General features: G+C 45.4%; 2 protein-coding genes across 2 annotated transcripts in view; both read right to left on the bottom strand.

Moving 5' to 3' along the window:
- Nucleotides 1-15713, bottom strand: part of LOC126252189 (serine-rich adhesin for platelets) — a 56290-nt gene extending 40577 nt beyond the window's left edge. The window contains exons 1-2 of the mRNA XM_049953063.1: nucleotides 11696-15713; nucleotides 1131-1349 (exon numbers count right to left, since the gene is read on the bottom strand). Of these exons, the coding sequence (XP_049809020.1) occupies nucleotides 1131-1349; nucleotides 11696-15541 (4065 nt within the window). The 5' untranslated portion in view covers nucleotides 15542-15713. The remainder of the gene's footprint in view (nucleotides 1-1130; nucleotides 1350-11695) is intronic.
- The window catches only part of LOC126255348 (mucin-2-like), a 54765-nt gene continuing 54710 nt past the window's right edge, over nucleotides 15661-15715 (bottom strand). Inside the window, exon 4 of the mRNA XM_049955390.1 lies at nucleotides 15661-15689. Coding sequence (XP_049811347.1) covers nucleotides 15661-15689 — 29 coding nt within the window. The remainder of the gene's footprint in view (nucleotides 15690-15715) is intronic.

Genomic DNA, 15715 nt, shown 5'->3' with positions numbered 1-15715 from the left:
GAAAATGGAAACAAACAAAATATCAAAAATTAAAAATGTATAAAATAAATAATAATTATTTAAATAAAAACTTTCTCATGTAACACGTTTTTAAAATTGTCTATAAGGTACAAAATAGTTTCTCCTAGCTTCATACATATTCTTAATCCCATACAGATTGTCTTAAAAATTTTGCTTGTGAATTTTTAATAGCAATGACATTGTAAAATTGAAAAAGGAAAGCACAAATTTTCAGGGCTATCTGTATGGGGTTAGGAGTCTGAATAGGGCTAGGAGGAATTATTTTATGCTTTTTAGTCTTTTTTAAAACGGCAATCAATTACTGAAACTTTGTACAAGTTTCTGTTTCAGGTTAAGAGGGAAGATCTTTTATATTTTTGTAAGACGTGGAGAGATACAGATGCCTTCTTGAACACCTCAATTACGTGCTCAGTCCAACTGAGATTTTCATCTATTATTACTTCTAGACTCCTTGCTGAAGAAGAGAAGTTGATATTTGTCCCATTTAGGGTAAAGATTGTAGGGAATACCGGATATTTTGGGCTCATGAGCCTAGATGAGTAACCAGTATCGCTTGGGTTTTGGACGAGCCGCGCTTTAACCCTATAGCCTGCACAAGTTTTGATGGTGCACACAGATCAGTAATGAGATTCGCGACAGCTGTCTTCAGGTTTATTGGTTTTGCTCTTCCATACAACTGGAGGTCATAAAAATGCATGTGGTATTTGCTATAGGAGAAAACTGATAGCACATCATTGAAATACAAGGGAAAAAGTATCGGACCTTATACCGAAACCTGGGGGACGCCTGATATTAATTGCCGCCATTTTTACTGTTTGGTACCGGACATGACGCATTGCTGGCGAGACGTCAGGTATGAGAGAAACCGTTGCACTGCATTTGGCGAGAAAATTAGGGTGCTAAGTTTGGCAAGTGAAATGTCGAAGTCAACAGTGTCAAAGGCTTTGCTGAGTCTAAGGACCACGTTACAGTCGTCTCTTGTGAATCCACGGCAAGCTTCAGGTAATCTGTTATCTTTATTAAGGTATCTCCTGGCTGTAAAAAGACTGGACACAGAGGCTTAAGCTAAAGGCGCACTGGCGGTGCGGGTAGAAGCGAGCGCCGCTGACCTGGAAGACGGAGGCGGTGAAGGCGGCGAGCGGCGGGCGCAGCGCGAGCCCGGCGCCGCGGACGAACTCGTGCACGCGGCCGCGCGTCTGCCGCCGCACCAGCAGGTTGGTGCGCCGCCGCACCAGGTCGCCCACCGCCGACCAGTCCGCCTCCTCCACGTGGCCCTCGTACCACTGCTGCGCGCGCTCCTTGTAGAACTCCAGCAGCTTGCCTTTACTCTGCACAAGTCGCGCGCGCCACCACGTCACTCATCTCTCCACCACAAAATACACTTCTTCTTTTATTTTCTATTTATTTACGACATACTCGTGAGAGCAACACAATGTGGAACAATACACAGGACACTGACCTGAAATGATACAAAAATTAAATTTTATAAAACTACGGCGGTTGTCTTATAACTAGGAGGGAGCTAGATACACTACTAGCCATTAAAATTTCTACATCAAGAAGAAACGCAGACGATAAACGGGTATTCATTGGACAAATATATTATACTAGAACTGACGTGTGATTACATTTTCAACCAATCTGGGTGCATAGATCCTGAGAAATCTGTACCCAGAACAACCACCTCTGGCCGTAAGAACGGCATTGATACGCCTGGGCATTGAGTCAAATAGAGCTTGGATGGCGTGTACAGGTACAGTTGCCCATGCAGCTTCGACACGATACCACAGTTCATCAAGACTAGTAACTGGCGTATTGTGACGAGCCAGTTGCTCGGCCACCATTGACCAGACGTTTTCAATTGGTGACAGATCTGGAGAATGTGCTGGCCAGGGAGGCAGACGAACATTTTCTGTATCCAGTAAGCCCGTACAGGACCTACAACATGCGGTCGTGCATTATCCTGCTGAAAAGTAGGGTTTGGCAGGGATCGAATGAAGGGTAGAGCCACGGGTCGTAACACATCTGAAATGTAACGTCCACTGTTCAAAGTGCCGTCAATGGGAACAAGACGTGACCGAGACGTGTAACTAGTGGCGCCCCATACCATGACGCCGGGTGATACGCCAGTATGGCAATGATGAATACACGCTTCCAATGTGCGTTCACTGCGATGTCGCCAAACACGGATGCGACCATCATGATGCTGTAAACAGAACCTGGATTCATCAGAAAAAAATGACGTTTCGCCATTCGTGCACCCAGGTTTGTCGTTGAGTACACCATCGCAGGCGCTCCTGTCTGTGATGCAGCGTCAAGGGTAACCGCAGCCATAGTCTCCGAGCTGACAGTCCGTGCTGCTGCGAACGTCGTCGAACTGTTCGTGCAGATGGTTGTTGTCTTGCAAACGTCCCAGTCTGTTGACTCAGGGATCGAGACGTGGCTGCACGATCCGTTACAGCCATGCTAGTGATACGAGGCCGTTGGGATTCAGCATGGCGTTCCGCATTACGCTCCTGAACCCACCGATTCCATATTCTGCTGACAGTCATTGGATCTCTACCAACGCGAGCAGCAATGTCGCGATACGATAAACCGCAATCGCGATAGGCAACAATCCGACCTTTATCAAAGTCGGAAACGTGATGGTACGCATTTCTCCTCCTCTTACGAGGCATCAAAACAACGTTTCACTAGGCAACGCTGGTCAACTGCTGTTTGTGTATGAGAAATCGGTTGGAAACATTTCTCATGTCAGCACGTTGTAGCTGTCGCCACCGGCGCTAACCTTGTGTGAATGCGCTGAAAAGCTAATCATTTGAATATCACAGCATCTTGTTCCTGTCGGTTAAATTTCGCGTCTGTAGCACGTTATCTTCGTGGTGTAGTAATTTTAATGGCCAGTAGTGTAAATACACGGTCCAGTCACACCATCACCGCCTATGTTCTACTCTCAGACGGCAGGTGGCAGCACTAGCAGTGGAGGGTATATAAAGCGTGTCGGTGGGATGCGAAACACAATGCAGTCATTAACCTGTTGCGGAAATGTAGCGATTTATCCAACTTCCAATCAGGCGTGGTCATTTTCTATTGGGCCGAGTGTGGAAGTATTTCCGAAACGGCTAAGTTTGTATACTGGCCGCGTGCTGCTGTGGTTAAAATATAATCGTGCACGGCAAGTAGAACTATTCAAAACTGGCGCTAAGGCAAACGTGGTTCACCACAGGTCCTGGATGACAGGGGTGAACGACGGCTGCGGAGATGTGTGCGGGCGAACACACGTGCAATTGTTGAGCAACCGAACCCAGATGAACCAAGGGGGGCAGTGGTGTTTCCTCAACGACCGTTCAGCGAACGTTGCTGTATATGGGCCTCCACAGCAGGCACCTGGTTCATGAACCCATGCTGACTGTTGTTCATCAGTACGATACTGCAAGCGGGTGTCCACTGAGTGGCGACAGGTAGCCTTTTCAGATGAATCACGTTTTAGGCTCCATCGGACAGATGGCTGTTGGCGTGTACGACGTGAAACGTCTGAAAGCAAACACACTGTAACAATCGTCAGGAGGGTCCAGGCCGAAAGGGGAAGCACTATGGTCTGGAGAATATTTTCGTGGCATTCTCGGGCTGATCTCATTCTGGAAGGGACGTTTGTTCTACACAAGTATGCATGTGTTCTTTAGTACCAAGTCCATCTCTTCATGCAGTTTATTTTTCCTCGGTACGCGGGCAACTTCCAGCAGGACAATGCAACGTGTCAAACTGCTCGCAGTGTACGACCGTGGTTTGAAGAGCACCAGTATGAGTTTACTGTATACCCGTGGCCGCCAAATCCCTGGATTTAAACCCAATCGGGAATCTGTGGGACTACATCGACACGGCTGTACGTGCCATGGATCCTCAACAGAGAAACCTAGCGTGCTGGCCACGTCACAGGAGTGGGCATGCCTCCAAATTCCTGTTGGTACCTTCCAGAACCTCCCTGTCTCTCTTCCTGCAGGCAGCAGTCCGCACTGCAGAAGATGGCTATTCAGGCTTTTGACAGGTGGTCACGTAATTGAGACTGGACAGTGTATAAGGCGCATTCAAAAATAAACGAGCCGGAGGCTATACAATTAAAACTGCTGAGAGAGTCGTAATGCCACTGTCTGCGGAAGAAGGTACGATCTCTATAGCGCTGAGGGACGCCATCACACCCGACGTGAGGACAGAGCGAGCTCTCAGTCGTGCTGGAAACAGTGAAATGGAGGCTTCAAACGAAGTGCGTTTTGGGTAGCAGCGACCCTGCGTGCTTCCAGTGGAGACCTTGACGTTTTGACTCGGGTTCAAAGTGATGACACCACATCTCGTCTCCAGCGACCACTTGTGACAAGAAGTCGTTCCCTTGCTTCGCATAGCACTGCGGATGTTCAAGAGAGAGTGCCATTCGACATTCTTCCTGCGCTGTGAGGCACTAATTGGGTTGCACACTTTGCGAAATTTCAGTTTGTCCTTAATGACGACGTGTGCACTTCTGATGCTCAGAGCGACCCTCTGCAGCAATGCCTGCTATTGTAAATCGACAGTCGTGAACACTGAGAGCATTCCACCTGCTGGACAACGGCACCGGTAGTGTGGTGTACTGTTCTAGACAGTGCATCCTTGGCCAATGTCATCGGTCATTCTGTGGATCGCTTGTGCCATGCCTTAACCTTTACAACAAACGTGCAGTGCTCTCCATATATTTGTGCCATTCTCCTTCCGCTGATGCTAAGATGGCAGCTGAGTTGGTCACAGAGTGATGTGGCTCCGCATTTGGACGCAGTTTCCCTAGATTAAAGGTGGTCATGGACAATCGTATTTACTTTTACGAGTACAGGAAGTGTTCTCTAACCTAGTGCGCTTCTACTTTATTTATTAGGTATTGTATATTAAACAGAGACAGTGATTAAAGAATTTGCAGTGCGTTCGTCCTCTGGAACTTGTCTGCTGTGTGTCGGTTTGGCCAGTCTCCTTGTTAGGGACGGCAAAAACCGACCTGTTGAAACCGATACAGATGCTTCAACGCTCATTAATCGGTATTTTTGATACTTTTTTGATCTTAGTTATAGCAGTTTTTTTATTTTTGTCCACTAAAGAGGTAAAAATAAACGGTATATTCATTTGTGATAGCAGTGGTGCTAAAATTTTTAATTTTTAAATAAACCTTTTTTAAAATGAGCAGTGTTGATCAATACAATTTCCATTTCTTTGAAATATTAGGTTTTATAGAAAATGAGAAAAAAAATGAGTGCTGTTTTAACAACAATGCCGACAGTTAGAAACAAGCAATATGCACATTATATAAAAATCGGTACAGCATTGCTGACGCAGTAATTTTCCTGTTGTCCCTTACTACCCAGGAGCAGCGGTCCTTTCATTTTTTGGGAACAGAGAAAAAGGTATATACCATGCTGGTCGTTTGCAGTCCAAAAATATTTATCATTGATAAGGAATTTCTGTGGCTTCTGAAGGGATGGTATCCTCTTTGAATGAAATTGTTTCTGATGAAAGGAGTCGACTTACAGATCAACACATTATAGAATGAGTATTTGTGAGTAGATTGGTCAATAAATATTGGCCACTGAATTAATTCAGTAATAAAATTTCAACTATTGTCATGTAACTGTTCCAGGTAAATCTTCTATTTTTCTCGCTACATGAATTGTTCATTTGAATTCTATAAAAAGAGTATTTTTAGTTATATCGGAGAAAATCAGTTGCATTCAATTTCTTGTTAATAAGTACCGTAAATAAATATATTTGACTACAAAAAGGGATTTTCATTCGAAATAATTAAAGAAAAAGAACGCTACAAAATTTGCACGAGAGTTGTTATTTGTCTGCTATTTCCATGAAATAACTAAAGAGAAAGGAAATTAAGGCAACTGTAGTAGATTAAAAACTTAACAATTCACTTACAGTTTATGATAAAAATAGCAATTAACTGATCTGATGCCCTTATTTACATAATATGCTTTTATCTGGTTGTAGCACTTGGACAACGTAACACGAAAAACAGAGTTCTCCAACCTCAGTTTCTCACTCCTTAGCAATTTCGTAATACCCAAAGAGTGGCATGATAATTACAATACGATATAATACAATTAAAATATAATTTTTGAGCAGAGCTCCAAAAAATTAGAATCAATAGGAGAATAATGGCGATTTTTCTCAGTATTCAAGTCCTCATTATTTTTTGAGAAAAACACCAACGGTAGACAGACGAAGTTTTATTTCATTTACTTATTTTATTTCATATTTTGATTCTACATATCTTGAAATGTGTAATGCAAAAATCTGAGGGAGTCTTATAACTTTTCTATCCTTGTTCTATGTTTATTACCGGAAATAATAGTAATGAAAAAAATCAAAAACCGGTTATTTCAGAAACTGATTATTTTGGGCGGTTTTATCAGTCAGGTTAAACTGAAGATGTAAGAAAAACCGATATAGCCGAAAATCGGTTGTTTCAGGGAGAAGCGAAATTCGTACCTTGTCATTCTATCTGCCTTTCAACTCTAGTAAGTGTAGGAGTTACGATTCCCCAGGGACGAGCAGTGTGTATTAGTACAGGAGACTCAAAGTCAGTTAAGTGTTACGTTTTAATAACGTCAGGATTGCATGAATGGTAGGCTACAATGCATTTCTCAGCAGGTCTCGACGAGAGGAATGGATTGCCTAATAAACGACTTAGGGTACTATTCAAAATAGACCAATTGTTCTTCATATCTCCCTAATGATCGAAGTTGCAAGAAAGGCAATCATGTTGGTTCACATCCCCTGGCAGCTAAACAGTACTGCTTCATACATTCTATTTTTTTTTTTTTTGTAACGAAAGATTCTTTGTGGTAGTCAAGATAAGTCGGACATCCTTTATATGTGGAATCAATAGCTGCTGCATCAATAATTTATTAAAACTGGTCCGTCGATGCAACTACTGAAACGTGATTTTTCAACACGATATAAGTTTAGTTTTATTCAGTTAAAACCCCTGTAATTGTAAGGTTTTGTCGTGCGGTTCTTTAGAAATTACTTTAGAACCTTGTGGCAATATCAGCTACAGAAAATACTACGGCTATAAGGAGCGGTCGAATGAAAAGCGAACACCCATCGCAACGGGACCATGGAGTGGTTCCACTGAAAAGTTGTCATCACATTCGTCAACACGTATATCCCACTGGGAGACGAGACGATCAAAACCACCTCCACGCATATCTTTCCTCAGATCGCCAATGATGGGAAATCACATGGTGAAAGATCAGGCTGTGTTGAGGATGTTGCAGTGTTTCCCAAACAAACCACTGAAGTGTAGAGTTTGTCCGATTGACAGTATGGGGGCGGGTGTTTTAGTGAAACAGGATGCTTCTGTCCGGCAGCATTCCAACAGCACGAGTGCAAACGGCAAAGCCAAATGAATCCAAAGTAGTCTACACAAGTTCTGGTAAGGTCATGATGAGCTTCTCCTTGGACTGCAGAGGCCCTCTGCTCGTCGAGTTACTCGAGCGTGAGACCACAGTCAGTGTGCAGAGCTATGAAGAAGCTTTGCAGAAACTGCGACTTGCCATAAAGTCAAAACGCCCATGAATGGTGTCGGATGGAATCATCATGTTGCAAGAAAGCAGCCGCCCTCTCACTGCCAGTTGGACAAAGGCTACACTTCAGCAGTTTGGTTGGGAAACACTGCAACACCCTCCATACAGCCTGAATCTTTCACCATGTGATGTTCTCATTGTTGGCGACCTGCAAAAAGACACACAGGGAGATCAGTTTCAATCGGACGAAATAATCCAAGAGTGGGCATGGTTTTGGATCCGCCAGCAGTAAACTGCATTCTACGAAAGAGGAATTCATCTACATCTACATCTACATACATATTCCGCAATCCACCATACGGTGCGTGGCGGAGGGTACCTCGTACCACTACTAGCATCTTCTCTCCCTGTTCCACTCCCAAACAGAACGAGGGAAAAATGACTGCCTATATGTCTTTGTACGAGCCCCAATCTCTCTTATCTTATCTTTGTGGTCTTTCCGCGAAATGTAAGATTGCGGCAGCAAAATTGTACTGCAGTCAGCCTCAAATGCTGGATCTCTAAATTTCCTCAGTAGCGATTCACGAAAAGAACATCTCCTTTGCTCTAGAGACTCCCACCCGAGCTCCTGAAGCATTTCTGTAACACTCGTGTGATGATCAAACTTACCAGTAACAAATCTAGCAGCCCGACTCTGAATTGTTTCTATGTCCTCCCTCAATCCGACCTGATAGGGATCCCAAACGCTCGAGCAGTACTCAAGAATAGGTCTTATTAGTGTTTTATAAGCAGTCTCCTTCACAGATGAACCACATCTTCCCAAAATTCTACCAATGAACCGAAGACGACTATCCGCCTTCCCCACAACTGCCATTACATGCTTGTCCCACTTCATATCGCTCTGCAATGTTACGCCCAAATATTTAATCGACGTGACTGTGTCGAGCGCTACACTACTAATGGAGTATTCAAACATTACGGGATTCTTTTTCCTATTCATCTGCATTAATTTACATTTATCTATATTTAGAGTTAGCTGCCATTCTTTACACCAATCACAAATCCTGTCAAAGTCATCTTGTATCCTCCTACAGTCACTCAACGACGAGACCTTCCCGTACACCACAGCATCATCAGCAAACAGGCGCACATTGCTATCCACCCTATCCAAAAGATCATTTATGTAGATAGAAAACAACAGCGGACCTACCACACTTCCCTGGGGCGCTCCAGATGATATCCTCACCTCCGATGAACACTCATCATCGAGGAAAACGTACCAACGTACTGGGTTCTATTACTTAAGAAGTCTTCGAGCCACTCACATATTTGGGAACCAATCCCATATGCTCGTACCTTCGTTAGGAGTCTGCAGTGGGGCACCGAGTCAAACGCTTTCCGGAAGTCAAGGAATATGGCATCCGTCTGATACCCTTCATCCATGGTTCGCAAGATATCATGTCAAAAAAGGGCGAGTTGCGTTTCGCAGGAGCGATGCTTTCTCTGTCTCAAGAAAATTCATTATATTCGGACTGAGAATATGTTCGAGAATCCTGGAACAAACCGATGTTAAGGATATTTTGAAACGTCCCCTTAGAAAACTTAATGAATGACTGTGCTGATAAACCTCTTATGTTATTTGATTTTCAAACAGCTGAGCAGAACTGAACGTACTCAGACATTTCTATTTTTACTTATTCTGATCTACACTAAACTAACACACAATATTTTTAGCGCAACGTAATCTGACTTTTAATAATACCTACAAAAGAATGGCCCTGACTAACAATAACCTATACCTTTCATGGATCACGTACCTCACAAAAATCTTCGTTACTCAAACTACTGCAATACAGCGAGCGCCACTACTGCCAGCTAAATAAAAGATTCAAACTACTGAAGGCACTAACTACTGATAGACATACTTAGCAAATGAATGATTTTGATGGAGAACAAACAATGTATTTACCTTAATAGTGTTCAAAAGTCATAATATATGACATCCAGTCTTACAAATTTACTGTCTCTGATGGACACAAGTCCAGGTCATCCGCTCTCAAAACTCCGCCATCTCTCTCCCCACATCCACCCCTGCTGGCGGCTCACCTCCAACTGCGCAACGCTACGTGCTGTTAACATCCAACTGCGCAACACTACAATAGCAAATTCCAACAATACAAACCAGCCACAGACTGCACACAGCACAGTCAGTGATTTTCATATAGAGCGCTACATGGCGTTACCAACATAAAAACCTAAACAGCATACTTACAACTGGTCTGTAATTTTGAGGATCCGTCCTTCTACCCTTCTTATATACAGGCGTCACCTGCGCTTTTTTCCAGTCGCTTGGGACTTTACGTCGGGCAAGAGATTCGCGATAAATGCAAGCTAAGTAAGGAGCCAATGCAGTAGAGTACTCTCTGTAAAACCGAATTGGAATCCCATCAGGACCTGGCGATTTATTTATTTTCAGCCCATTCAGCTGCTTCACAACCCCAGGGATGTCTGTCACTATGTCGTCCATACGGGAATCTGTACGAGACTCAAACGGCGGTATGTTTGTACGATCGATTGTCTGACCTCCCAGTGGTATAAATGACTTGTGTGGCGATTATTTTGAGTGGAACCATTGCTCGGTTCCGTTGTGGCGAGTGTACAGTTCGGCTTTAGAAGTCGTTTGACAACTGAAAATGCTATATTCTCTTTTCTCTGTGGGGTACTGGATGGTCTAAACAGAAAGTTTCGAACGCTTGGCGTATTTTTTGATTTAACAAAGGCATTTGACTGTGTTAATCTCACAATATTGCTCCAGAAGTTGGACCATTACGGAATAAGGGGAGTAGCTCACAATTGGTTCACCTCTTACTTTAGAAACAGGCAGCAAAAGGTCATTATTCACAATGTTGATAACGGCTGTGATGTGGGATCTGAGTGGGGTACTGTCAAGTGGGGGGTGCCCCAGGGATCAGTGTTGGGGCCGCTCCTGTTCCTTATTTATATAAATGATATGCCCTGTAGTATTATGGGTAACTCTAAAATATTTCTGTTTGCTGATGACACTAGCTTGGTAGTAAAGGATGTTGTGTGCAACATTGACTCGGTTTCAATTAGTGCAGTACATGACCTCAGTTCATGGCTTGTAGAAAATAAACTAACGTTAAGTCACAGTAAGACTAAGTTTTTACAGTTTCTAACACACAATTCAACAAAACCTGACGTTTTAATCTCACAGAACGGGCATATGATTAGTGAAACTGAACAGTTCAAATTCCTAGGTGTTCAGATAGATAGTAAGCTGTCGTAGAAAGCCCACATTCAGGATCTTGTTCAAAGACTTAATACTGCCATTTTCACTATTCGAACAGTATCGAGAGTGAGTGATACTTCGACACGTAAATTAGTCTACTTTGCTTATTTTCATTCACTTATGTCGTATGGTATTATGTTTTGGGGTAATTCTTCCCATTCTAGAAGGATATTTTTGGCTCAGAAACGGGCGGTTCGGGCAATAAGTGGTGTGAGTTCACGAACCTCTTGTCGACCTCTGTTCACGAGTCTGGGTATTTTGACATTGGCCTCTCAATATGTATATTCCTTATTGTCGTTTCTTGTTACCAGTATTAGTTTATTTACAACAATAAGCAGCTTTCACTCGGTTAATACTCGGCAGAAATCAAACCTCCATTTGGATCGGACTTCCTTAACTCTTGTGCAAAAAGGTGTGCAGTATACTGCTGCATACATTTTCAATAAGCTGCCACTCGAATTCAAAAATCTTAGCAGTAATCCACGCGCTTTCAAATCGAAACTGAAGAGTTTCCTCATGGGTCACTCCTTCTATTCTGTCGAGGAGTTCCTTGAAAAATTAAGCCGATTCTCATTGTATTGCTGATAGCGTTTGCTTAAACTTATGGACTGATTTTCTTTCAGGTTCATGAACATTTATTTTTATCTGTTATTACTTTTATGTTGTAAGTTCATGTACTGACACGTTCCATGACGTTGGAGATTTGCTCCTCAATTTGGTCCTACGGAACTTGACATGTAAATAAAGAAATAAATAAAATTATAGTTACGAATTAAAGTATAAGCAGAGACAGTACGGGCGGAGCAGTCACCTTGTCGCTGTACAGCTGCCTGACGAAGGCGACGGCGGCGACGCCCGGTGGGTTGCCGTGCACCAGCGAGTCGGTGACGTTGCGCAGCACCAGGTGCGGGTTGAAGGTGACCACGTCGTCGAGGCGCAGCAGGTCGTTCATCTGGTCGGAGGTGGGCCCGCGCGCGCCCAGGAAGACCATGGCGAGCAGCGAGGTGAGCGCGAACGGCGACAGCACGAGCGAGCGCGGCGGCGCCGACGCCGTGTTGAGCCCGCGCGCGGCCACGCCGGCCCACAGCCGCAGCGCCAGCTCGTTCAGCAGGTCGGAGAAGGCGCGCACGTCGCCGTCCAGCGCCGCCGTCGTCGCCTCCAGGCCCAGCTGGTGCGCCGGGTCAGCCGGCCGCAGGTCCACCGGCGGCCGCTCCGGCTCCTCCACCTCTCCCTCCTGGGGCCAGGACACCTCGGGCGGCAGCAGACCGCCGGCAGGGCTGGAGCTCTGTGTCGGGGCCGCCGGCTGGGCCGTCACGCTCTCTATTATTATGCTGGGACTGGCGGAAGGGATTTCGGGAGGGCGTTGAGACTGTGAGGTGTCTTCGACGGAGAAAGTATGTTGAGCATCGGCCGGCTGACCGTCACTTCCTATCGCACCCTCTACGGGCTGTCCCTGTGATTGGTCTCCGTATTCGGGCACACCTACTGTCGGGATATCCTCAGTCTCTGGCACTTCGCCGTCCCCTCCCGAGGCTCCAGTCGGAACTTTCCTGTCAGGTGCTTCTATCCGAACGACGTACGCTGGCTTCTCGTCTCGGATGGTGGCAGGGGAAACTTCCTCAGATGATGTCACAGTTGGTGCAACAACACTGTGTATCCTGCTTGGCACATCGATAGCTGAATGATACTGGACAGGAATTTTCGATTTCTTGATTTCTGAAGATGCATGTTCACCAGCATCACCGTTTACGGCAAGCGGAGGATTTATTTTTATGAATATAGGCTCTTCGCCGTCTGTGGCTGTGTCCTTCACATCCGCCTCAGTCGAATCTGGGGCACTTCCACCTGGAGACTGCGACGGCAGGTCGCCTTGGCTTGATGCTGCAAGGCTGCTTTGACCTTCCCCTAACTTATCGCCCTTTACAACAGAAATTCCCGAGGCACTTACTCCAGGCGAGGCCTCGTCAGACAACTTCGCAGCTATTTTTTCTACTGAATGACCTGAATAGTCTTCGCCCTCCTCCTGCGATATCTTTACAGTAGAATCTTTCTCAGCAGCATGCTGCTCCTCGGACTGAGAGTCCGTTGCTGAGTCGGAAGTTGATTTGATGTCGGAACTGAGGGAGGTTTCACTGCTGTGGAGAGCCTCCGATGCAGACGAGCTGTCGGTTAATACCATCTGAGGTTCCTTGTCAAATAGAGTAGAAGTTGATTCTGTCGATGCAATATCGACTAGGCCAGTTTTCTGAGCAACCGACTCTTTGTTCAGCGAAGATTCTGCGCTCTCTAACATTGGAGTCGTATTCTCTGGTATATCGTCTTTTTCCTGGGCATCACTGGCGTCGTTTTCGAGAACAGCCCCAGGAAGATTGTCGCTTGATGAAGACGCTTGTAGCTCGCCTGTTCCTGTATCGGCTGAAATAGTCTCATCTGGAGTCTTCTCATCTAAGTTCTGAGCAGATGTGTTAGGAATGGTAACCGTGTCTGCACTTACTGCTTCATTCATTCCTAGTGTCTCCTGATTATTTGCATTACTTAAATCAGGCGCGAGTTGGTCTTTGAATGTAACGCTGTCGGAGAACGTGGCAGCACTGCCTTCTTCAGGAAGGCCACTCGATCCGGCCATTGCAGCAGGTGTTGCCGTCGCCTCAGCAGAGCTTGGACCTCCTGTGGGTTCGAGTTTTGTATTCTTAACGGTGTCTTGCTCTTGACTTTCCGTGGTGAATTCTGACAAATATACACCAGAATCGTTAGCCGTCGTGGCACTGATTCTGCCAGGAGTGGAGCTACTCAATGAATCGTCAGGTATTCTGGCAGTAGCTAGCTCTTCTGTTACAGACATCATCGAGGGATTCTTTATTGCCAGTTTAATTTCTTCCGTGTCTGTATACAAATTTCCATCCTTCAGCGAATCGTTATCATCAGCTTGCTGAGATAAATTAGTTTCAGCGTTAACAGCTGTGTTATCAGTTGCCACTACCTTAAGGGACTGTGCAGTTTCTAGAATTGTTCCTGATGGTTGTGATGTGCTCATCAAACTGTCAGATGTAGCGGTGATTCTGACAGTACTACTACCAAGTTCTTTTGAAGGAGTTGTTGTTTCTCGATCTTCTTTCATTTCTGTTGCTATATTTGCAAGAAGTGGAGTGATGGTAAATTCGCCACTTTCAGTGCTACTACCAGTGGGCGGAGGACTCGTTTTTGAGTCACTGATAATCGTGGTAATGCTTACTACATCCTCAGACGACGAAACCTGGCTGCCATCCTCATCATTTGATGGTGAAGCGTCGTCTTTGTCCCTGTTCAACGGGGAGATGCTACTGTTGCCACTGCTGGTCACCAGTGGTTTCTCGTCTAATTTTTGCAACGAAAATTCTGGTGATTTTTCAGCTACTTGTTGTGAGAGAACGTGCACAGAAGTTTCTCCAGTACCAAGGCCTTCGCCAGGAATTCTCTGTTCCTGTGACACTGTAGCACTGTCCTTGATACTCTCTAACGATGAAGACGTAGCAGTGACGACACTTATTTTGGTCGCGCCGACAGATTCAGAACCGCCTGTTCCGAGGTCGTCTGACGGCAAGGTCTCTGCTGTTGGGCCTACTTTATTATTAAAATCGTCTCCCATCGCTGATATAGGCGAAGCAGGAGCCCCTTGCAGTTTTTGAGACTCTGTGGCCGGATCTTGCAACAGATCATCGTTTTGAGAGTCAGAGGTGGCGCCGGAATCTATTTTCGAAACGATTAAGTCATCTGTGTCAACAGGGATCCCAGACATTGATTCATCCTTTAAGCCGGACGAGTACGTTGTCTCCATCTCCATGGTAATCGTGTCCTGCTCTGGACCTTTGACAATAGTTACGGGCGGTTTGTTCTTTGTTTTGTCGGCGTTCAATTCTGGCGCCGCATTGGACGCTTCTGGCCCAGGAGTGGTCCCAGACTCATCGCTGCTCTCTGCCGCGATATCCTTCACGTCCGCTGTGCTATCAGAATCTTCTTCCGGAGTGACTGTATAGCTGGAAACTGAGTCAGAAGCCATAGTTGCTTCTTCCTCGGGCTTAGCCGTTTCTGGAGCACTATGGACTTGCACAGAGGCACCAGAAGCAGAGCCATCTGACAAAAGCTCATCGCTGATATTTTCTTGTCCGGCGACGTTTTCTTGCACGGCAGCAGTATCTGCGCTCTCTTCTTGTTCTGATGATGCCTCGTCGTCAAGTTTATCACTGTCTCCAGTTGGGACAGGACCTGTGGTTGCACCCTCTTCACTGGTACCTACGACGTGCACACTTGTAGTTACAATCTCCTTGTGTTCTGTCGCCACCTCTGAAGCACTTACGTCATACGCTGTTGTTAGAACATCGGAAGGTGGTGCGTCTGCTGACGTAGCGATAGCACCTTCAATTTCGGATAGCGGCGTCTCGTAATCGCTTTCTTGAGGCGTCACGAAGTGTTCTACATCGGTATCAGTGCTTTCTGCTGTAGTATCTGTAGTTTCAAGACTGAGGGTGTCAGTATCAGTAATGGTTTCGTTTCGAATTCCCGTTTCAGAAACTGCTGCAACATCGCTGGATAGCAGCTCACTTACCGAGGAGTCGTTCACCTTACTTTTTATTTCTACTTTGTCACCACCCGTTTGCTGAGCTGCGGACTGAGAGATCATTTCCCACTTGCTTTCTTCTGAAACGCTTCCGCTTTCGGGTCTGCTGTTTTTAATCGCTTCAGAGATAGGTTCTGGTTTGGTAGCAACTTCGTCGTCTTTTTGCCCAGCATTCGCGCCATCTACGAGTAGTATCGATTGTGTTGTCGATCTAGAACCCACAATAACGCTAGTTAG

Source organism: Schistocerca nitens, chromosome 1, assembly GCF_023898315.1.
Source record: "Schistocerca nitens isolate TAMUIC-IGC-003100 chromosome 1, iqSchNite1.1, whole genome shotgun sequence".
In the NCBI taxonomy this organism is placed as follows: Eukaryota; Metazoa; Arthropoda; class Insecta; order Orthoptera; family Acrididae; genus Schistocerca; species Schistocerca nitens.
Note: the sequence above shows the minus strand (reverse complement) of the source record. Positions and strands in the feature narration are given on the sequence as shown.